Genomic DNA, 22727 nt, shown 5'->3' with positions numbered 1-22727 from the left:
AATATTGGTACCATCAAGGATGAGTAGGGTTCAGGCAGAGTCAGGATACATATAGAAGAATATTTTTAAGAAAAACTATTGTTTTTTCATTGGGATAACTTACCTGGATTTGAGGTAGAAATATGCAATAACCATAAACACTATGCAGATGACGAACACTCCAACAACGACGCCAATCACTATGTAGATTATAACTGTATTTTCTGGAAATGAGAAGAAGAGACACAATTATATACCTAATATTATCTGTCATTATGTGTACAATTCTTTATTGTTATAAAGCTTTCTTGATCTAAAAAACAAATGTTCCTAGACCTTTCTTTTTCTCTGTCTATTATATTTGAAGTTATCAGCACATCATCTATTAAAATGTATGAACTTTTAAAATATGTATAGTACTGTAGAGTATAATATTGGATACTTGGTGTTTTCAAGAACCATTTAACAAATCCATCCACTGCAATTAAACTGACGTCACCTACAGTGCCTACAAGTAGTATTCAACCCCCTGCAGATTTAGCAGGTTTACACATTCGGAATTAACTTGGCATTGTGACATTTGGACTGTAAATCAGCCTGGAATTGTGAAATGCACTGCAGCAAAAAAGAATGTTATTTCTTTTTTTTTAAATTGTGAAAAGTTTATTCAGAGGGTCATTTATTATTCAACCACTCAAACCACCAGAATTCTGTTTGGTTCCCCTAAAGTATTAAGAAGTATTTCAGGCACAAAGAACAATGAGCTTCACATGTTTGGATTAATTATCTCTTTTTCCAGCCTTTTCTGACTAATTAAGACCCTCCCCAAACTTGTGAACAGCACTCATACTTGGTCAACATGGGAAAGACAAAGGAGCATTTCAAGGCCATCAGAGACAAGATCGTGGAGGGTCACAAGGCTGGCAAGGGGTACAAAACCCTTTCCAAGGAGTTGGGCCTACCTGTCTCCACTGTTGGGAGCATCATCCGGAAGTGGAAGGCTTATGGAACTACTGTTAGCCTTCCACGGCCTGGACAGCCTTTGAAAGTTTCCACCCATGCCGAGGCCAGGCTTGTCCGAAGAGTCAAGGCTAACCCAAGGACAACAAGGAAGGAGGTTCGGGAAGATTTCATGGCAGTGGGGACATTGGTTTCAGTCAATATCATAAGTAACGTACTCCACCGCAATGGTCTCCGTTCCAGACGAGCCCATAAGGTACCTTTACTTTCAAAGTGTCATGTCAAGGCTCGTCTACAGTTTGCTCATGATCACTTGGAGGACTCTGAGACAGACTGGTTCAAGGTTCTCTGGTCTGATGAGACCAAGATCGAGATCTTTGGTGCCAACCACACACGTGACGTTTGGAGACTGGATGGCACTGCATACGACCCCAAGAATACCATCCCTACAGTCAAGCATGGTGGTGGCAGCATCATGCTGTGGGGCTGATTCTCAGCCAAGGGGCCTGGCCATCTGGTCCACATCCATGGGAAGATGGATAGCATGGCCTACCTGGAGATTTTGGCCAAGAACCTCAGCACCTCCATCAAGGATCTTAAGATGGGTCGTCATTTCATCTTCCAACAAGACAACGACCCAAAGCACACAGCCAAGAAAACCAAGGCCTGGTTCAAGAGGGAAAAAATCAAGGTGTTGCAGTGGCCTAGTCAGTCTCCTGACCTTAACCCAATTGAAAACTTGTGGAAGGAGCTCAAGATTAAAGTCCACATGAGACACCCAAAGAACCTAGATAACTTGGAGAAGATCTGCATGGAGGAGTGGGCCAAGATAACTCCAGAGACCTGTGCCGGCCTGATCAGGTCTTATAAAAGACGATTATTAGCTGTAATTGCAAACAAGGGTTATTCCACAAAATATTAAACCTAGGGGTTGAATAATAATTGACCCACACTTTTATGTTGAAAATTTATTAAAATTTAACTGCGCAACATAACTTGTTGGTTTGTAAGATTTATGCATCTGTTAATAAATCCTGCTCTTGTTTGAAGTTTGCAGGCTCTAACTTATTTGCATCTTATCAAACCTGCTAAATCTGCAGGGGGTTGAATACTACTTGTAGGCACTGTATATGTCATAGGCTATGTACAGTCCGGATTTTAGGCCACAACAATGGATATTCTTTGAAAAAGAAACAATTTTTTAAGAAATTAGATTTTAGTCTTTGAAAACACTTTGTTGTTGACTACATTTTGATGATTGAATATCTAAAATGTCTATATAATTTCTTATGTTGGTACAAATCTTTAAGCAGACACATACCCTCCTTTTCATCCTCGCAGTACATCCCAGTGTGGGTGCTCGGGCACAGACAGCTCATACTACTGGTGGAATTTCCTACTCCTGGCATCTCTACACAAGTACCACCATTTTCACAAGGATTCTCTAGACAAGGGCTTGCTGTAATAACATAAAAAAATATGTAAATAATGTATATGCTAATTATTTAGTTAACATTCAATAGCATTCTCTCTTCTTAAAATATTACTTACGGATATAGCATCCTCGAATCTGACTGGCAGTTGTACATTCCTCTCCTGGCCCACACATCATGTCGTCACAAATCATAGATGAGGTGTCTGTGCAAGTACAGTTCTGTGAGCAATCATCTGTAACAAATGATTCCCCTTTCTGGAAACAAAATAAAATCCAAAGTTATGTTCTATTCTATTTTTTTGTTTAAAAAAAAAATTGAGCACGGCATGATTAACATTTGTGATTTTTACAGAATCAAAAAGTTTTAGAAATCTAGAATGTGAAAAATATTCAAAAACTATTCATAAGGTACAGAAAATCTAGAATCACTCAATATTCTCTTTCTGACTTCACTAAGGGATTACAGGATTATCCCCATCTTTAGATATTATCACTTATCCCTCTGTGTCCCCATCAATCTGTAGAATGGGGCGTTGCAGAGCCCCTTCTGAATGGCGTGGGGGCCTGACATGTGTACCTCAGCTTCATTCATTCTCTAAGAAACATCTGGAAACTACCAAGCATTCTACTGAGCTATTTACAGCAGTTCTATAGGGAATGGATGCAAAAGTGTTGCCACTGATTCATAGAGATGAACCTCTGCAGAGTCCTGTTTTGTGGACTGGTGGGTCCCATCTGTTATAGTGTAAGGAGGTGGTTCAGCTGACGTATTTCCTTCTGAAGACATTGATTGCATGTTTGTTTTGGATGTACCTGTTATGTGGCCTGTAGTGCTAACCACTGGCCACAAGAGGTCACTGTTTTCTTGTTCATCTGTTGTATAATGTTGTATAATGTTGCAATGCATGGTGTATCCTCTCTGTTTTTTTGTTTTTCTTGGACCAGCACTCCTCCCATTTGGCACAGGTGTTTTTTAATTAGCAGGAAACTGCATGATGGGTCTGCCTTTTCTTTGCTCTCAGTTCACATTCACAGTTATTCAGCTCCTTTCATAAGGTGTTTGTGCTGTGTGGCGACCATTATTGCGGTGATTTTGTGTCTGTGAGGTAGTGTGGCCTGTAGTATTGGGGACTCAGCCTTGCAGTATGGGTGCTATGAGGCACATCACATGCTCTACTGGTGCACTGTCGCTACAGCAGAGGTTGGCGCATGATGCCGCACCTTTAACGCATAAGTTAGGGACCCACTCAGAGATTCGCCGTGAAATGACAGTGGGCATCATACAGTCTGATCAGAATGTTAAACCAAGAACCTCATGTTCAGGTATTTAAGTTTTGCCTAGCGGATTTAGATCCACTTATGATTTTTGGATGTGCGGCCATGTCTTTTTCTACTACTATGGGGTTGTATAATGTTGTGCACTGTGCTGTGAGGAAGTGGAGTTCTGCACACCAACAGATGGTGAGGGCAAAAGACAGTTAACTTTGGGACTTAGTAAAGAGGACAGTGTTTCTGTTAGCAGTGAGTGGGTGTGGAGTGAAGATCTGGATAGGGTGGAAAAGTTCCTCATGGAAGAGGTGTGTGAGGAGTAGCTGGAAGTACTGAAGCAGCAAGATCCAGAAAATGAACTCTTAGGTGACAGAGATCTATTTCAGCAAGCAAATTGTATGAGACCTGTAAGGAGGAGGAAACCAAAAACATAGTGATTCCAGAGTTAGCCAGTAGTGGGGGACCCGGAGAAGGGATGGTGTTTCCAGCTGGTGACAAGAGACAAGGGAAGTGGCTCTAAGAGCAACTTTCATAAGGTATCACTGACTGCGGTTAAGGAGCAGGATACTCAGCAAAACCTATTGACCCATTGGTCCCCGTGCTGGAGAGATAGAGGTCTATCTAATTTGCTTTGCTACTGCAGGTAAACTGTCCACAAGTATTGTGTCATCGTCAGAAACTGCTAAGATTGTGCCTCAGTGTGCTGCCTGCTATTCTTTGTACTTAAGTGTTATGCTAAGTAAAGAGTGCTTTGTTCTTATGAATATATCCCTCATCCTTGACTGGAAATCTCATGGACCTGGTGAGGAGTGGAATGGTACCAGCCTTAAGGTGAAGGTACTCATAGTAACATTGCCAGCACACATACGCATCCAAAATTTTCATTTTTCTAAAGTGTGCCAGGGTGCCGAATATACAACATTTGTCCATGGCTACTACCCCATGCAACGTTACAGTAGGCCTATTGATCAGCAGGTTATCACCAATCCAATGAGTAAGGCTAAGTTCACACATCCTGTGTTTTGCATCAGTCACAATCCGTCGCCTTGGGGAATTACGGTATCCTGCAAAATATTTTGCAGGAATCCTGTATTTCCCCATAGACTTCTATTAGCGACGGATTGCGACTGATGACCCTGCGTTGCATCCGCTGCGTCGCGGTCCATCGTTTTTGACTGACCGCCGAGCGGGGAGCAACGCAGAATGTAACGTTTTTCGGGCCGTCAAAATTAACGCGCCGCGCAGGAATCCGTCACCATCCGTCAAGCTTGTAATGCATGTCTATGGTGCTGGATTCCGTCGTAATCCGTCTTACAACGGAATCCAGCGCAGGATTCCGTCATGCTCTACTGAGCATGCCCAGCATGCTTGGCACGCCCACTGGGCTGTCCCAAAAAACGGACGCACAGCGGATGTAACGGACGCAACTGATCCGTTTTTTCACAGGATTCCTGTGAAAGGAATCCTGTGAAAAACACATCAGTTGCATCAGTTGACATCTTGAAAATGACTGATCCGTTGCTGACGGACCTGACGGATTGAAAACACAGGATGTTTGAACTTAGCCTATGTGAAAATCTCTAAAGATGCAAATAACTTTTAAAATGATGGTTATATGCATTAGGTTTCTGCAAAAAAACAACTTTGTAAAAAAAAAGGTGACTGCAAGAAGCTGTTTTATCTTTATATGTATTGTCGACATTATAACTTAATTCACTTGCATATTCATACTGTAAGCCTGCAAAAAGGCCATGCACTGCCTGTGGATGGAGAAGTAAGAGAAGCTCTACTTATGAGCGCACTTAAGAGCCCTTTCTATGGATTAGCATGCAGTGACCTGACACTGTGCAGGCAGGAAATGTATGTGAAGGTAAAAAGTATAGATTTAAGGCTCCCTCACAATGTCAAATGTTCTCTCATTCAAAAAAATCTGATGCTTTATGCAAATAACACTTGGCTGAAGCTCTGCTCTGAGTATGAGCTGAGCTTCATTCACTTTGCTCCAATTTTCTCACATGTAAGAATTGGAGTACAGGTGTGAAGAAGATGCAGAGATTAATTTCTCTATCTTCTCCATTGTCTATGGCAGTGCATATCAGACTACACTCAGATGTCAGTGCAGTCCAATGTTTTGCATGCCCAAGTAGACTTGAATGGGTGCGCGCCGTCTGGTACACCATGTCAATCACAGCATGCAGCAATTTTTTCTCATGCCAAATCAGCATGAGAAAAAAGCTTTGGCCAGCACTGCTCCATAGTATAACATTTGAGCAGATGCTATCAGATAAAACATCAGATAGCACTCTTCCAATGTATACACCAGTGTGAGCAAGTCCTGCGAATAAGCTGCTTTAGCCTAAGCGTACTTTTAGAGGTGACAGTGTCTAACATGTAAGACCAGCTATAGAGGAGTTAGGGTATTTTAACACTTTGTAGGTGTTGATTTTTTGAATATTGCATAGACCAGGTTTACGTACCTTGTAGTATTTTTGAAGGAAGGTGCAACCACAATCGGTATATGGTACACACTCATAATTGCTAAGAATGTAGCCTTCTTTACACTGGCATCCTTCACAGGAAGGCACATCACATTCACTCTCAGACGCCATGCTGCTGCAGGATGCTGGACAGGCACTCATGCGTTCTGTATAGCGACTGTTGCTATCGCAAGTCATTGCTGTTGATAAAATAAAAAAACGACGTTAGAACATGCCATATCCTGAATTACTATGATAATTGTTCCTTTTTATTAGGCCATGTTTGCATGTTGAGTATTTGGTGTTTTTTTTACCTCAGTATTTGCAAACCAAAACCAGGAGTGGGTAAAATGCAGAGGTATACATGTTTCTATTGTACTTTCCGATGATTGTCCCCCTCCTGATTTAACTTGCAAATACAGAGGTAAAATATAGACCAAACACTGAATGTGTGAACGTGGCCTTACGACAGAAAACTGACAAACAATATGAGTTATGCCAGACAGATAAAACTCAGGTACTCACCACAACCAGTGATTTCTCTCCATCCATCAACTATGGTTTCATTTTGTTGACAGGCAATTGCATATTGTTCAAGATTACTGCAGAGCAATTCTCTGCTTTGGAACTCAGCACATGTGTCAAATATGCAGTCCCTTTAAAAATAGTAAGATAGTTAATATGTAACCAAGGGCAATGTGTGGTAACAAAGAATAATAGTAAAAAAAAAATATATTTCACAAGGCGTATACTCTGAGCAGATATAACATTATCACCATTGATAGTATAAGTGAAACCTACTGATTACCATGTGACAATGGCACCTATAAGGGATTATATTAGACTGCACGTGAAAAGTCTGTTCTTATAGCTTATGTGCTTGAAGCCTAAAAATGACAAGCATCAGGATCTGAGCAACTTTGCTGAATTGTCATTTCTAAGCAACTGGATTAAAGCAACTCCAAAATGCAAATCTTGTGGGATGTTATTGATATTAAATAGCAACTACCTACACAAACTAGTCCAGAAAAGGACACTGGCTAGTAACAGGGCCAGGAGAAAACAGGGTTAAGGCAGGTCAGACCCTGCATAATAACTAACGTGGAGCAAATCATGTAAAAAGATTCTACTGTGTCAGAACAGACAGTGCATGATGTAGCCACAGAGCAGTGAGAGTTCATACACTACTCTGTGCCTTGTCCACAACCAAAAACACCTACAGTAAACAGATATGGAATAGAACTGGACTGAGCAGCAATAGAAAATGGTGGCCTGTGTTTGTGTCATTTACCTAGACATGTGTAGGTATCAGGATGCATTAAAGAAAAACTTGGTGAAGTTCTCCTAGAAAACCTTTGGCATTCATATGGACATTACTAACCACCTATACTTTGATCAAGTATACTCCTTCACAGCAATGGTATTACGTAATGGCAGTTTCCACTTTTGGTAAGATAATGTGTTCTGCTACACTGCACAGATTATTCAGAAATGATTTGAGGGAAAATTGAAGTGAAGAGTTGGCCACCAAATTCCCAAGATCTCAATCTTATTAAGCATATGTGGCAATTCCTGGAAAACAACATGTCTAATCCACCAATCCATGAAAGCCCTACTTCCGAGCTTGGAATATTTAAAGGATCTGCTACTGATGTCCCAGTGCCAAATACCACTGGAAACCATCAGAGGTCTTGTAGTGTAGGTTATACCTCAACAAATCAGAGCTGTTTTCAAGGAACTACAGTGACTTATATAGCATTAGGCAAGTGGTCTTAATAATATTATTATGACTGATTGGTGTAACACTGTTGTCTGTCTATTAAGGGGGCTTTACATGCAACATCGCTAACGAGATGTCATTGGGGTCACGAAATTCGTGACGCACATCCGGCCTCATTAGTGACAACGTTGCGTGTGACACGTATGAGTGACCGCTAACGATCAAAATTACTCACCTAATCGTTGGTTGTTGACACGTCGTTCATTTCCCAAATGTCATTGCAGGTTGTTGGTCATTCCTGAGGCAGCACACTTCACTATGTATGACACCCCAGGAATGACGAACAACACCGTACAACATCCTCTGGCAACGAGGTGGGCGGGATTTCCATGCGGCCGCTCTCCACCCTTCCGCTTCTATTGGACGCCTGCCGCGTGACGTCGCTGTGACGGCGCACAAACCGCCCCCCTTAGAAAAGAGACTGTTCACCGGCTGGCGAACAGCCTCTTTTCTAAGGGGGTGGTTTGTGTGGCGTCACAATGACGTCGCTAGGAAGGTAAGTATGTGTGACGGCTGCTAGCGATATTGTGCGTGATGGGCAGCAATTTGCCCGTGACGCACAAACGACGGGGGCGGCTGCGATCGGCAGTGAAATCACTAGCGATGTCGCTGCATGTAAAGTGGCATTTAGGGGAATGTAGACTAAAGATAGTAGTGAAAAGCAATAAGATGAGAAATATGCAATGCGTCATCTGAGTTCATATATGTTTAAAATTGAAGACTAATGAATCTTATTTGTTAAGTTTGTGTTTCCTTATAAAAGATTAGGTCAATTTTTAAAATATATTACTTACACAATAAAGTCTTCTGGGGATATATTTGGGATGCAGCTTTTAAATGGGCCATTTGCATCTCTCATAACTCCACAGAATGAAGAACTGTTCACAATTGCAAGGCCAGAAGTAGAGCAGGCAAAATTGTCTCCTGTGTTTAATACTATATCTTCTTCTTGCAATGCTTCTACGTCACGTCTGGAAGAAATATGTTTGTTGAATTGAATGTGGGAAAAAAACATATGAAATATCTAATATATAACATTCTGAAATCTTTAAAAAAAGAATACGTATACCATATCACAGATAATAAGGATACTTTTTTGATAGCCTACCTGAATCTTGAGACTGTCTTAAGTGATTTGACATTCCAGCTTTCACCAAATGACTCTACGTTATTAATAACTCTTCCATTTGGATCGGTAAAATCATTGTTTTTATTTCCATCATAATTACCACACAGTCCCTGAATATAACCCTTGTATGTGCTTGGAACAAGGATTTCTGTTTTAAATCAAAAGATAGAAAAATAACTTAGAGAATTTGAAAACATTCTTACTTCCATATCAGAACTTGAAGATCTTCTTTTTAAATTGGGCAATTTATTGTAGAAGCAATGGAAAGAGAATAGTTGCCACTTGGCCATATACCACTGATAGGACTTTTAAGGATATGTATGAGCAATCTTATTCTCATTAATTTGTGCTGATTTTTTTTTATAATGTCTAAACTCATACGAAACATGCCAGAATAAAATAGCACAAGTGGTAAAGAATATATATATATATTGAAAAGATGCTAGATTAAACTGATTTCCTATATGTTTAATGTAAATTAAATGTGAATACTCTCCTTAAATTCCTGACCACTAGACTTTGTATCACTTATCTATGGGGAGCTGCATTAGTGCAGAAAAGAATTGCATTATGCAATTAAATAAAAGATAGTGTTCACATTATAAATTATGTGTAATGATAGGGTTGCTGCCCGGGGTGTGGGAACCCTCTGTTATTAAATCAGTATGTATCAGAATAGTTCATATTGAAGGAAGTTATGTAGATATTGAGATGGGATGTATTGATCAATATTCTCCCACCCCAACAGAATGACTTAATCCTCCTTTGCATGTCTATATAAATCAAGTATGTGAAAAAAACGGTACCAATATCATCAATGTATCATCCATGTCGGTTTTTACTGTCAATGTGACAACAGTGTTTTTCATGGATGAGTAAAGAGATAAAGAAATTAAAAAAGCTTCTTCTATACTTTGCAATGTTAAAAACATACCGCATACAGATTGTACACAGATGCCATCCGTGTGCTGTATGTGTTCTTTACGGACCCATAGACTTGTATTGGCTCTAGTCATCTGTGAAGCCAGTAAAAGAATTAACATGTCTCTGTGTGGATCATGAGGACACACAGGCCATGTAAAAACATGGACATGTAAGCAGCCCGATAGGTTATAACGGGTACGTGTGGTATCCATGAAAAAAGTGGATACCACGCGGACTGGAAACACAGACATGTGAAGGAGGCCATATTATGGATATTGGAAAAGAGTTCTTTCGGTCTGATGTAGCGCACCAGGTACCTGATGAAAGCATATTGTCTGCTGAAACGCGTTGTATTAATAGGAGCTGATAATTAATAAAGTACAACATTTAATATCAACAAGTGGTTCCTTATGCGCTACATCAGACAGAAAGAACTCTTTTCCATATACCCACTCCCTACCTGGGATTTCGGTAGTAGCTGCAAAGGACCTGCCAACCCATTATAGAATCCAGCTGGGAACTGGAGGATCGTGGAGGAAAACCTGAATCCCAAGGTGCCGGTGGAGTTCAGGAGCCGACAACGATACCATAAGTCTGGATTCAATAAGCTTGGACACTGCAATAAGAACGGAGGAATACCCCGGACTGACACGCTTTCACTGGAGTTGTGCGGGGGCGCACAACCTGCAAAGGTGAGCAGTTCTAAATATCTATCCTAAATCTATCCACGGATGCTTCTCATATTGCGCCTGTCTCTCTATCTCTATTTCATTTATATTGTTGATATTGTAATATAAACTATAGTAGTAACTTAAAGGGGTATTCCCATCTTCCAGATTCTATCCCAATATGTAGTAGGTGTAATAATAACAATAATAATAATAATAATAATAATAATAATAACAATAATAACAAAAATAGCAAATATCTCCAATTAGAAATGTAGTATCGTTCTCCTGATTCACTATGTCGCTTACCTCATGTGCCGGGCTTTGTTTTGGTTATGACCACTATGAAATAACTAACTGTTACTATATGCCTAGTCATAGCCATGCATACCTAAGGTCCTGTAATGCCCTGCACATGAGGTAAGAAACGTAGTGAATCAGAAGCACTACACTACATATCTAACTGGAGGTATTTGCTAATATTATTAATATTACACCTACTACATAATAGGATAGGATCTTGGAGATGAGAATACCCCTTTAAGGTTAATTGGTTAGAAAAAATATATAATTTATGAAAGACATTTAGTGCAATTGATAAAATATACTGGGTATGGAATTAGAATTGTGCATTAGATAGCCAGACTTATTAATCCCCAGTAGACGAGTACCTACCTGCATTTTCATCACCATCAAAGCTGATAGAAAGACCAAAATCTGTTTCCAAGTGAATTCTTGTTGGCCTCTGATAAATATTTATTCCCTCATGTGGATTTACAGGGGGCGACGTTCTCACACCGTTTAGCTGGTAATAAAAAAATATGTAAATCAGGAAATACTTTCATAGATAAATAAATTGTCTCGGTGATCTAAAATAATGCAGTAAATTTGCCTACACCAATATTTGCGTGTAATACTCTATATACCTGTTTGAAAAGTGTAATTTAGAATGGAAATTATTATTTAGTGCTCAAGATGAATGAATCTGTTAAACTTTGAATTCTGCAAATTTTCTCAAATTTGGAAATTTGATTTTCATCAAATTTTTTCAATGTGAATCAAATGTGCATTATATGCTTTGAAGTCTCTCCAGATGACAGAGCATAGAAAACTCAGATATAGCAAAAACAAATATATACCCGGCTATACCGTAAACAGACCTGCTTCGGTTTGGTGTTCTTCATCAGTCCTGTACGGCCTCTTCTTCTGGCTGGTGCATTATCTTCCTCCATTTCCTGGCATCTTTGATGCTAAGCCTCGTATTGTCATGACAATGCAACTATAATGCCAGAAGCTGGAAGAAGATATTTCCCCAGATGGAAGAAGAGGCTGTATCAAGCTGAATTACACTATACTGGAACAGGGCAGCATAGTAGGACAGGTAAGGGCTGGGTGAGTATTTTTTTTTATTTGTGTATGCATTTTGCAAAGTTAATTTCTTTGCAAAACAAATTGATCCACCTGAAACAGATTCCTTATTTCCGTTCAATGTATAACCAAACGATACTTTACTGATATCTACTGTTTCGTGCTTTCGTGCCACCAGTGATATTTGTCTCTGTGTGATCAATACAATAGGAGAGGGAGTATGTGATATGACAGTAACAATTTTTGTCAGCACTTACCACGAGGACCTTTTTCTGTCTGAATGATATAACATGGTTGTAAACTACAATTTCCAGCTCTCTCAGCAAACTGAACTTGCTGAATACCACCATGGCTTCATTTTTGCCTTCAATTTTGAATGCTTCCATGTAGTCAGGTAAAGATGGGCTCGTTCTTGATAACATGTACGTCTGCTTCCCTTGGAAGTGATGGTTTAACCCATCAAAGGTATTGTAGTGTGGATCACCAGCAATGGTGCACTTGCCATAGGCTAGAACAAATGCAAAGAGACAAGAGTAAGAGATATAGCACCATTATAAAATTGATTCTCTGAGCATTTACTATAATGTCCCAAACATACATCAGTCATAAAAAACAAAAATATCTACGCAACCAATATGTATGCACCATCAAGTTGGCATGGAACCTGCTATCATTCCCAGAGGAAAGGAGGGGTTGTTCAGGTTGGTTTCCTTCCTCTGATCAATGACCAGGGTGTATCTGTACAGATCTATCCATCTTAATAGGCCACATGTTAGTAAAAATGGAAGACATTAGCAGACCAAATGGTCATGATTCCTTACTCATTCAAGGGGGAGAAGAGGACAAACAAAAATTGCCTCTAGATTTAGGTGGAGTAGGAGATGTTTTAGTTGCTCCTATTAGGTCGTGAAACCAAAGTTTTTTTGCAAGCTCAGAACTGGCATTAATTTACAAGACTTCCTAGAAAATAATTTCATTAGATTAACCCCTGATCACTGCTCTTACTATGTGGTTTGCAGTAGAAATTTCCATTCTTGTTCACAGCGCAGACTCCATTGGCACAGCTGAATTCTTTACATTTGAGTTCATTGCCCTTTTTGCACTTGCATTTCTTTGTGCATTGTGGTGTAATCCAGCTCTCATCAACCTGGAGAAGAACAAAACAAACAGAATAAATAATCCTTCTACGGCCTTTATTGGGTACTATTGACTTTTTTTTCTTAACTGTGTTTGCAAGCAGATAAATTTTCTGTGTGACACATTATAATCTACGATACATATTCTTATTAAGAGATATCAGAGCTCCTCTAAACAAATTCATCAGTTTAAAAAAGTAGAGGTGACAGAGAGAATGTATGTGTCCTGCTCCATATTGGTATTGTCACCAGGTATTGCTAAGTATTTCTGGAATGTTTTTTGGATTTGATGGCTTTGTCAGTGAATTGCTTTTCATTTAAGTCCAATGATTCACAGTACAGCACAATGCCAATGCAGGGATCCTTATGAGCCATAATATCAACTAATATCTCATGTACTTTTTCACACTTGCAGAATGAGTGAGATAGAATATGATGGTTTTCCTTGAGGGTGGGGTGAATTTATAGAGTGCTTGATAGCCCACCTGATCTAATATTATGTGTGTGAGCAATAGGCTGTAAGGGACACATGGTGCACTACAGGCATTTGTGTGACTAGCACCCTATACAAGCCTTAGGTGGGCTTTGCACGTTGCGACATCGCAAGCCGATGCTGCAATGTCGCACGCGATAGTCCCCGTCCCGTCGCAGGTACGATATCGTGTGATAGCTGGCGTAGCGAAAATTATCGCTACGCCAGCTTCACACGCACTCACCCGCCCTGCGACCGTCGCTCTGGCCGTCACACCGCCTCCTTCCTAAGGGGGCGGGTCGTGCGGCATCATAGCGACGTCACACGGCAGGCGACCAATAGCGGCGGAGGGGCGGAGATGATCAGGATGTAAACATCCTGCCCACCTCCTTCCTTCCGCATATCCTACGGAAGCCGCGGTGACGCCGGTAGGAGATGTTCCTCGCTCCTGCGACTTCACACACAGCGATGTGTGCTGCCGTAGGAACGAGGAACCACATCGGATCGTCGCGTCAGCGTAATTATGGATTACGCCGACGCTGCAGCGATGATACGATTACGACGATTTTGCGCTCATAAATCGTATCATCTAGGCTTTACACACTACGATGTCGCATGCGATGCCGGATGTGCGTCACTTTCAATTTGACCCCACCGACATCGCACCTGCGATGTCGTAGTGTGCAAAGCCGTCCTTAGCCATCTACTTTTAGAGTACTAGTCAATTACCCGTATGATGGGTTTGTGTATAAGTGGTTTTTCATCAGTATTTTGCTCCCATGCTACCGCCATCTTATATTATTGGGGCCTGTCTTTATCTGGCAGTATTTTGGTAATGTAACCAGGCAGTGGTAAGTATGGCCTCTTTTTTTCTATGATGTGTTGTGACAGAGAAATTTCTCCAGAAAATAGAATTAGAATTGCTCCCATAGAGAGTTATATCAAGGTAATGTATGTGTGCAAATTTTCCATTATACCTATATCGATTAGAGCAAATTAAAGATGCACTCCAGTGGGTTTTTATTTCATCTCTGGAATGATGCTTTAAATGTAAACCTCGTGCCTTATACTTATCCTTCAGTGTTTTAATCCTTTTGCCACGCCACCTGTCTCATAGCGTCATCTTGTGCTTGTAACTTCTGACTGTCGAAAGTCAGAAGATACATCATAAGCTGTAAGTGCAAGTCTATGAGAGCCAGAACAAGGTTTCCATGGAGTTGGATAGAGTTGTGACCTCTGGCGCACTCCTTGAAACACTCAAGCTGCCAACAGGTCAGAAATCACCAGAGACCAATCAGAGCAGTGCTGGAAACAGTTGGAGACGACAGCAGGTGAGTATAAGACAGGGGACAAGGGACTTACATTTAAAGCACCCTTCCAGCACTAAAATAAAATAAAGTGTTGCTTTTGGAAAAATTGAGAAAAAAAATCAAAGTGGCAGGGATAGAAATGTCTGCCTTTGGTCGAAGCTGCACTGTTCTGCACAACATGATGTCAGTTACCAAAATGTAGCAAATCTATCAGGTGTCATGTAAACCTGTTCTCTGTGTTATCTTAGTAATTAAAGTGATTGTTCAGTACCTCTCATTTAAATATTGGGTGATGAAAGTTGCTGATCTATGCTGAGTAGAAAAAGGAGGTTGTGCCGACAACCATCTGACCCTTTTTAAGCATCTTGTAAGTGTCTTACTCAAATTATTAGGGCACAAGTACAATATCTGCCTCTTCAAGTGTCCTGTCTGGTGTTCAGTAGTATATGACTAGGTTCAATGTGGAACTGTGATCTTTAACTAACAATATCATTATTTTGTGAACATTTAACATATTCCTAGTCATTCTGCAATAATAAAATCACCATGTCATGGACTTTCCAGTAAAAAGACACTAAAGTAAAATGCACGTAACTTCTCAGAATGGGAATTTCAAGAGGTTTAAAAGAGTGGTTCACCCATATTTTTTATTGTCTAGTTTGATAGTATATTGAGAAACAATGTTTCTCTTAAATACCTTGTGTTGGCAATAGTGCCTGTGAGAGGCGCTATTGCAGACCGTTGTTACCCGCTCCGGTGATGTCACGTCAAGTTCCGCACATGTCACATCCCTGCGGCCGGCTGCAGTCTTCCTAACTCACTGAGCTGTGAGCGGTGTTTCAACTCTCGTCACAGCCCATCTGCTCCATGCTCCCTCCTCCCTCCTCCCTCACAGCAGAACGCTGCAAGCAGGAGACGTGCTGTGCTGTGACAGCAGTGAAACACCACCCACAACTCAGGGAGTCAGGAAGACTGCAGCCAGCCGCAGGGATGTGGTGTGAAACATTGTTTCTCAGTATAATATAGAACTAGATAATAAAAAATAAGGGTGAACCACCCTTTTAAAGTGAAGTTCTCCCTCCCAAAACATTTTAGTGACTTATCAGAATTGCTCCTGCTGATGTGATACAATTATAATGTGAAGCTTTTATGGTATATTATAATTCAAGACATTTTACCAGAATCGATCACCAGGACAAAAGACCATTTAGGAGGATAATCAGGAAATGAGAATTCATAGGAATGCAGGCCTCTGCTTGACCTGTGCAAATATACAGCTAATGAACGTGTATCAACTAATTGGATTTTTACTGAGAACAAATAAATCATTTTTGTCTGCAGCACTATCCCCATATACTTTCTGTTAGTATCTGTTAATGGGACCATTAAACAAGTGCCAATCAACATATATATATAGTTGGTAGGTGGTTGGGCAGAAGTCGGTCTGTGTAAATGGGTTCAGTTCTGTTACTTGAGGAAATCTATAGTTTGATAATGGGATACTGGCTGTAGACTATTGAACATCTTTTTGTAGTCTTCTCATAGGTAGTAGGAGCAGAAAAGTCACGGGCACTGTATACTTTACACTGTACACATTTGATTATGTTCCATTCTATGGAATGCATTCATTTTCAGTTGTGCACAAAGAAAAAAAATATTTTATATGTAACATATAAGACTAATATTTTACGCACTTGGATACTCTACAAATTCTTCATGTATATAGTATATGTAATAAAAGTTGCATAAATATATACGTACATTGTAGTAGTTGTCATTGGAATCCTTGCAGCCACAAGATTTAAGTGAAACACATTGGTCACCGCTAAGTACGTAGCCATCCTTGCAGACGCAGCCTTCCATACATGTTGTTGGCTTTTCGCAGGTATCTTCAGCATATATGTTGGTGCAGGTAGCTGGACAAAGTGATGCACAGTCTGTATACTGACTGTGTGTAGGACAAGCCAATGCTGCAATGGAGAAATAGATGGTTAAATAGCATATCCAAAAAAGTTGTCAAAGACATTAATGATGTATATTTGCAGAATCTGAACAACAATGAAAGTTCGCATCAAAGGCACAGATGTCGATAAATCTCTTAATACTGCAGCGAGAGTTTTAGTGTTGCTAAAAAATTGCCAATGTATATACACTTTAGCTTATATTTGTTGCAGTAAACTATTTTTTCTTTTTTTCTTATATACAGAGATGCAAATATTTGAATACATACGACAGAAAGATGGCTTTCTCCATTTAATTTTCACGCCTTGAGTCCTACAGGCATCAACATAGGCTTGGACTACAGCACATAGGGTAGACTGCATGCCGTTGTATCTGCACATGTCATATACACAGGACTTGATAAAGTCATCTGGATTAACTAGATCATGGCATTCTTTGAATGTGTCTGACTGGAGAACATTACACTGGTTCTGGATGTTTGGCAATGAATTAGCAGTGCATGGTGGATTTAGATCATCTCGTGTATCATCTAGGCAACTGAAAGAGAAACAAATAAGGCCTTTCATTTATATTTTTGTTTAGAAACTGATGTTATATATAATACTGAGAACATAAAGTATAATACTGAATCCCGAGTAGGATTTATTAAAAAAAAATGATTGAGATGTGTAAAAAGAATATATATGTGGAAAATAGATCTGTAGAGACAGTACGACTACATTCAATGACCTGGTACTGTTATACCTAACAATGTACAACCAACAGTAATTAAAAATTAATGCGATAATCAGAGTGCCATATACTATTGGTTAAACTTAACTGCCACAATTCGTTTGACATCACTATGAAATTAGGAGAATATAAATCTAAAATCCTCAATGTTCTCCTAAGTAGAGATGAGCGCACTGGTCCCGGTTCGGCTCGAGGCCGGTTCGCCGAACGGGGGTCCCGTTCGAGTTCGGTTCGTCGAACGTTCGACGAACCGAACTCGAACGTATAGGCTAGAATGGGAGGCAATCACAAACACATAAAAATGCATGATAAATGTACACAAACAGTTAATAAACATTGCCATAACACTTACCGGTCCTCGCGATCCCTTCTGCACTCTGTCTCCTGCCGCTATTCCATCCGATGATCGCTGAATCCTCCCGGTGACCTGCACTGCCAGCAGAGATGCAGGACCTATCGTGACGTCAAAATAGCCATGTGACCAGTCACGTGGCTATTATCTCATTGGCTACAGACTGGTCACATGACTATGACACGTCATGTAGGACCTGCGAGTGCATCTCTCCGGTACACGGTGCACATATGTGTATCGCCGTGTACCGGCGACATGCTCTAGCACACGGTCGACTCCCCGTTCCGTTAGGGACCGGCTGACACAGCCGGTCATTAACGGAGATCACCGTTGCCATAGCAACGCAGTTAGCGGTGACGTCACCGCTAACCGCGGCTCCGAGAGCACCGTTGTTATGGTAACGCGTCTGTCAGCGTTACCGCTAGCAGCCAGCAGTGATCACTCACGGAGTGAAGGCTGCACGCTGCTTCCCGATTGTAGTGATGATTGTAGTGAGGATGGAGGTTCCCCAGCCCCAAGTGATGAGCTGGTGAATCCCATCCTCACTACAATCGTCACTACTACTACACTAGAAAGAAAGAAGACAGAAGAGCAGGATCGTGGAGGGCTGACAGGGGGTAATAAAGATGGAGTCTCTAATGTGTCTGTGTATTTATTTCTATTAAAGTATTTTTTCTCTGTGTGGTGTCTTTTTTTTAACCCTTTATTGGAGATTCTTAATGGCCGGGTCAAACGTGCCTGACATTAATAATCTCTGGCTTAATACTGGCTGGTAAAACAAAGCCAGTATTAACTCATGATTACCCAACAAGCCACCCGGCTCCAGGGCTGTTGGAAGAGTTGGATACAGCGCCAGATGATGGCGCTTCTATGAGAGCGCCATTTTCTGGGACGGCTGCGGACTGAAATCCGCAGCAGAGGCGCCCACAAACCTCGGGCTAACCTGTGCTGCGGATTCCAATCCCCAGCTGCCTAGTTGTACCCGGCTGGACACAAAAATGGGGCGAAGCCCACGTCATTTGTTTTTTAATTATTTCATGAAATATGTGAAATAATTAAAAAAACGGGCTTCTCTATATTTTTGGTTCCCAGCCGGGTACAAATAGGCAACTGGGGGTTGGAGGCAGCCCGTGGCTGCCAGCTGTACCTGGCTAGCATACAAAAATATGGCGAAGCCCACGTCATTTTTTTGGTGGGCAAAAAACTTCTGCATACAGTCCTGGATGGAGTATGCTGAGCCTTGTAGTTCTGCAGCTGCTGTCTGCTCTTCTCCATACAGACAGCAATACTTGAGAAAAAGTGGAGAAACAGTGGAGAAAAAGTGGAGAAAAAGTGGAGAAAAAGTGGAGAAAAAAAATGGAGAAAAAGTGGAGAAAAAGTGGAGAAAAAGTGGAGAAAAAGTGGAGATTAAGAGGAGAAAAAGTGGAGAAAAAGTGGAGCATAAGAGGAGAAAAAGTGGAGAAAAAGTGGAGAAAAAGTGGAGAAAAAGTGGAGCATAAGAGGACAAAAAGTGGAGAAAAAAGTGGAGAAAAAGTGGAGCATAAGAGGAGAAAAAGTGGAGAAAAAGTGGAGAAAAAGTGGAGCATAAGAGGAGAAAAAGTGGAGAAAAAGTGGAGCATAAGAGGAGAAAAAGTGGAGAAAAAGTGGAGAAAAAGTGGAGCATAAGAGGAGAAAAAGTGGAGAAAAAGTGGAGAAAAAGTGGAGCATAAGAGGAGAAAAAGTGGAGATTAAGGGGAGAAAAAGTGGAGAAAAAGTGGAGCATAAGAGGAGAAAAAGTGGAGAAAAAGTGGAGAAAAAGTGGAGAAAAAGTGGAGCATAAGAGGAGAAAAAGTGGAGAAAAAGTGGAGAAAAAGTGGAGAAAAAAGTGGAGAAAAAGTGGAGAAAAAGTGGAAAAAAAGTGGAGAAAAAGTGGAGAAAAAGTGGAGATTAAGAGGAGAAAAAGTGGAGCATAAGAGGAGAAAAAGTGGAGAAAAAGTGGAGAAAAAAGTGGAGAAAAAGTGGAGCATAAGAGGAGAAAAAGTGGAGAAAAAAGTGGAGAAAAAGTGGAGAAAAAGTGGAGCATAAGAGGAGAAAAAGTGGAGAAAAAGTGGAGAAAAAGTGGAGAAAAAGTGGAGCATAAGAGGAGAAAAAGTGGAGAAAAAAGTGGAGAAAAAGTGGAGAAAAAGTGGAGCATAAGAGGAGAAAAAGTGGAGAAAAAAGTGGAGAAAAAACTGGAGAAAAAAGTGGAGAAAAAGTGGAGAAACAGTGGAGAAAAAGTGGAGAAAAAGTGGAGAAAAAGTGGAGAAAAAGTGGAGAAAAAGTGGAGAAAAAGTGGAGATTAAGAGGAGAAAAAGTGGAGAAAAAGTGGAGATTAAGAGGAGAAAAAGTGGAGAAAAAGTGGAGCATAAGAGGAGAAAAAGTGGAGAAAAAGTGGAGAAAAAGTGGAGAAAAAGTGGAGCATAAGAGGAGAAAAAGTGGAGAAAAAGTGGAGCATAAGAGGAGAAAAAGTGGAGAAAAAGTGGAGAAAAAGTGGAGAAAAAGTGGAGAAAAAGTGGAGCATAAGAGGAGAAAAAGTGGAGAAAAAGTGGAGCATAAGAGGAGAAAAAGTGGAGAAAAAGTGGAGAAAAAGTGGAGCATAAGGGGAGAAAAAGTGGAGAAAAAGTGGAGAAAAAGTGGAGCATAAGAGGAGAAAAAGTGGAGATTAAGGGGAGAAAAAGTGGAGAAAAAGTGGAGCATAAGAGGAGAAAAAGTGGAGAAAAAGTGGAGAAAAAGTGGAGCATAAGAGGAGAAAAAGTGGAGAAAAAAGTGGAGAAAAAGTGGAGAAAAAGTGGAGATTAAGAGGAGAAAAAGTGGAGAAAAAGTGGAGCATAAGAGGAGAAAAAGTGGAGAAAAAGTGGAGAAAAAGTGGAGAAAAAGTGGAGCATAAGAGGAGAAAAAGTGGAGAAAAAAGTGGAGAAAAGGTGGAGAAAAAAGTGGAGAAAAAGTGGAGAAAAAGTGGAAAAAAAGTGGAGAAAAAGTGGAGAAAAAGTGGAGATTAAGAGGAGAAAAAGTGGAGAAAAAGTGGAGCATAAGAGGAGAAAAAGTGGAGAAAAAGTGGAGAAAAAGTGGAGCATAAGAGGAGAAAAAGTGGAGAAAAAAGTGGAGAAAAAGTGGAGAAAAAGTGGAGCATAAGAGGAGAAAAAGTGGAGAAAAAAGTGGAGAAAAAGTGGAGAAAAAGTGGAGCATAAGAGGAGAAAAAGTGGAGAAAAAAGTGGAGAAAAAAGTGGAGAAAAAAGTGGAGAAAAAGTGGAGAAAAAGTGGAGAAAAAAATGGAGAAAAAGTGGAGAAAAAGTGGAGAAAATGTGGAGATTAAGAGGAGAAAAAGTGGAGAAAAAGTGGAGCATAAGAGGAGAAAAAGTGGAGAAAAAGTGGAGAAAAAGTGGAGAAAAAGTGGAGAAAAAGTGGAGCATAAGAGGAGAAAAAGTGGAGAAAAAAGTGGAGAAAAAGTGGAGCATAAGAGGAGAAAAAGTGGAGAAAAAGTGGAGAAAAAGTGGAGCATAAGAGGAGAAAAAGTGGAGAAAAAGTGGAGCATAAGAGGAGAAAAAGTGGAGAAAAAGTGGAGAAAAAGTGGAGAAAAAGTGGAGCATAAGAGGAGAAAAAGTGGAGAAAAAAGTGGAGAAAAAGTGGAGAAAAAAGTGGAGAAAAAGTGGAGAAAAAGTGGAAAAAAAGTGGAGAAAAAGTGGAGAAAAAGTGGAGATTAAGAGGAGAAAAAGTGGAGCATAAGAGGAGAAAAAGTGGAGAAAAAGTGGAGAAAAAAGTGGAGAAAAAGTGGAGCATAAGAGGAGAAAAAGTGGAGAAAAAAGTGGAGAAAAAGTGGAGAAAAAGTGGAGCATAAGTGGAGAAAAAGTGGAGAAAAAGTGGAGAAAAAGTGGAGCATAAGAGGAGAAAAAGTGGAGAAAAAAGTGGAGAAAAAGTGGAGAAAAAGTGGAGCATAAGAGGAGAAAAAGTGGAGAAAAAAGTGGAGAAAAAACTGGAGAAAAAAGTGGAGAAAAAGTGGAGAAACAGTGGAGAAAAAGTGGAGAAAAAGTGGAGAAAAAGTGGAGAAAAAAATGGAGAAAAAGTGGAGAAAAAGTGGAGAAAAAGTGGAGAAAAAGTGGAGATTAAGAGGAGAAAAAGTGGAGAAAAAGTGGAGAAAAAGTGGAGATTACGAGGAGAAAAAGTGGAGAAAAAGTGGAGCATAAGAGGAGAAAAAGTGGAGAAAAAGTGGAGAAAAAGTGGAGAAAAAGTGGAGAAAAAGTGGAGCATAAGAGGAGAAAAAGTGGAGCATAAGAGGAGAAAAAGTGGAGAAAAAGTGGAGCATAAGAGGAGAAAAAGTGGAGAAAAAGTGGAGCATAAGAGGAGAAAAAGTGGAGAAAAAGTGGAGAAAAAGTGGAGCATAAGGGGAGAAAAAGTGGAGAAAAAGTGGAGAAAAAGTGGAGCATAAGAGGAGAAAAAGTGGAGATTAAGGTGAGAAAAAGTGGAGAAAAAGTGGAGCATAAGAGGAGAAAAAGTGGAGAAAAAGTGGAGAAAAAGTGGAGCATAAGAGGAGAAAAAGTGGAGAAAAAAGTGGAGAAAAAGTGGAGAAAAAGTGGAGATTAAGAGGAGAAAAAGTGGAGAAAAAGTGGAGCATAAGAGGAGAAAAAGTGGAGAAAAAGTGGAGAAAAAGTGGAGAAAAAGTGGAGCATAAGAGGAGAAAAAGTGGAGAAAAAAGTGGAGAAAAAGTGGAGAAAAAAGTGGAGAAAAAGTGGAGAAAAAGTGGAAAAAAAGTGGAGAAAAA

The 22727-nt window shown here is 40.3% G+C and overlaps 1 protein-coding gene across 1 annotated transcript in view; it reads right to left on the bottom strand.

Moving 5' to 3' along the window:
- The window catches only part of LOC142297270 (IgGFc-binding protein-like), a 133627-nt gene that overhangs the window by 1633 nt on the left and 109267 nt on the right, over positions 1-22727 (bottom strand). Inside the window, exons 55-66 of the mRNA XM_075341525.1 lie at positions 17138-17406; positions 16669-16877; positions 12995-13136; positions 12247-12497; positions 11297-11426; positions 9009-9177; positions 8695-8871; positions 6646-6776; positions 6121-6320; positions 2491-2629; positions 2261-2398; positions 104-203 (exon numbers count right to left, since the gene is read on the bottom strand). Coding sequence (XP_075197640.1) covers positions 104-203; positions 2261-2398; positions 2491-2629; positions 6121-6320; positions 6646-6776; positions 8695-8871; positions 9009-9177; positions 11297-11426; positions 12247-12497; positions 12995-13136; positions 16669-16877; positions 17138-17406 — 2055 coding nt within the window. The remainder of the gene's footprint in view (positions 1-103; positions 204-2260; positions 2399-2490; positions 2630-6120; positions 6321-6645; positions 6777-8694; positions 8872-9008; positions 9178-11296; positions 11427-12246; positions 12498-12994; positions 13137-16668; positions 16878-17137; positions 17407-22727) is intronic.

The sequence above is a fragment of the Anomaloglossus baeobatrachus genome, chromosome 3 (genome assembly GCF_048569485.1).
Source record: "Anomaloglossus baeobatrachus isolate aAnoBae1 chromosome 3, aAnoBae1.hap1, whole genome shotgun sequence".
Taxonomy (NCBI): Eukaryota; Metazoa; Chordata; class Amphibia; order Anura; family Aromobatidae; genus Anomaloglossus; species Anomaloglossus baeobatrachus.
This window is presented reverse-complemented; position numbering and strand designations above follow the sequence as displayed.